At 32.7% G+C, this 1,675-nt stretch overlaps 1 protein-coding gene across 1 annotated transcript; it reads left to right on the forward strand.

The window, feature by feature from the left end:
• Positions 1-784: 784 nt before the first annotated feature.
• On the forward strand, positions 785-1,675 carry LOC107848971 (zinc finger BED domain-containing protein RICESLEEPER 2-like). Its single transcript, XM_016693673.2, has one exon. The coding sequence runs from the start codon at positions 785-787 to the stop codon at positions 1,673-1,675; it is 891 nt and encodes a 296-aa protein (XP_016549159.2).

Consider the following 1,675-nt stretch of genomic DNA (forward strand, 5'->3'; position numbering starts at 1 on the left):
GCTAAGAAGTAAGAAGTGTGAACTAAAAATAATGACATTATTTTCACAGATTGGAAGTAGGGTAAGTGAAAATGGAGCATCAAATAAAAATGTTTCAGTTTCATCTCCAAATGAAATTGAAACTGTGATTGAAGCTGAACTATCGAAAAAAAGAAAGGCCATGGAACCGAGGGCAAGATGTCGGCAGTGGTTTGACAAGATTGTTGATAGAAAAACTGGAGCTAAGAAAGCACAATGTAAGTATTGTGGAAAAATTTATGCTGTTTCTTCAAGTGCTAGTGGTACTTCATTAATGAATAATCACATGCTAAAATTATGTCCTTATCGCTCTAATGTTGGTGTGAAAAAGAAAGACAGTCAAATGAAATTAGCTTTTCTACCATCTTCTGCGGATGAAAAGGGAGGGGCACTGGGTACTTGGATATTTAATCAAGGACGAAGTAGGAAAGCTTTAGCTCAAATGATAGTTGTTGATGAGTTGTCGTTTAGTTTTGTTGAAAAAGAAGGTTTTAGAAATTTTATGAAAGTCACAGCCCCACAGTTACATATTCCTTCTCGTAGAACCTTGACAAGAGATTGTTATCAGTTCTACAATAAAGAGAAACAAGTTTTGAAAAAGATTTTCAAAGAAGTACGCCGAAAAATTTATCTTACGACAGATACTTGGACGTCTATACAAAAAATTAACTACATGTGTCTAATAGCTCACTTTATTGATACAAATTGAAAATTGCATAAAAGAGTGATAAATTTTTGTCCAATTTCTAGTCATAAAGGTGTTAATATGGCTGCTTTCATTACTAATTGTTTGCTTGAATGGGATTTGGATACTGATTTTAGTATTACAGTTGATAATGCTAGTTCCAACGATGTTACAATGATAGAAATGTCTAAACAATTAAGTAATTGGGGAACTAACATAATGGAAGGTCAACATCTTCATGTGAGAGGTATGATATATATTCGTAATATTATTGTGCAAGATGGGCTGAAGGAAATTGATAAATCTATCAAGCGAGTGAGACAAGCTGTGAAGTATGTTAAACAATCTGCCGCGAGAGTTAAGAAGTTCAAAGGATGTTGTGAATCTCAATTGATAACTTGTAAGAAATCTTTATGTTTAGATGTTCCTACTCGATGGAACTCTACATACTTGATGCTTGAAACAACAAAACATTTTGAGCTTGCATTTGAAAGATATAGTTTCTATGATAATTGTTTCTTGGATTATCTTCGTACCTCTCCTTGTGAAGATGGAACTAAGGCAGGCGCCTATGTAAGTGAGGACTATAAAAATGTGAGAACAATGATAAAAATTTTGAAAACTTTTTTTGATCTTACTTTGAAAGTTTCTGGTTTAAAATATGTTACTACCAATGCACACTTTATGAAAATTGTTGAGCTTGATCTGATTTTGAAAGAGAAGATAGAAAATGAAGATTCTAATTTTAAAAAAAATGACAGCAAATATGAGGAAAAAGTTCAAAAAGTATTGGGGTACTCAGAGAAAATGAACAAAATGATCTTTATTTCATCTGTGTTGGATCCCCACAACAAACTTGAATATGCTCCTTTTGCAATTGTGGATATGTTTGGAAAAGAAATTGGAGAAAAGTTGTCTGATTCAGTGGAGTCATATATGAAAGCCTTGTTTGAGCATTATGTTAAGAAATAA

Source organism: Capsicum annuum, chromosome 12 (assembly GCF_002878395.1).
Source record: "Capsicum annuum cultivar UCD-10X-F1 chromosome 12, UCD10Xv1.1, whole genome shotgun sequence".
Classification (NCBI taxonomy): domain Eukaryota; kingdom Viridiplantae; phylum Streptophyta; class Magnoliopsida; order Solanales; family Solanaceae; genus Capsicum; species Capsicum annuum.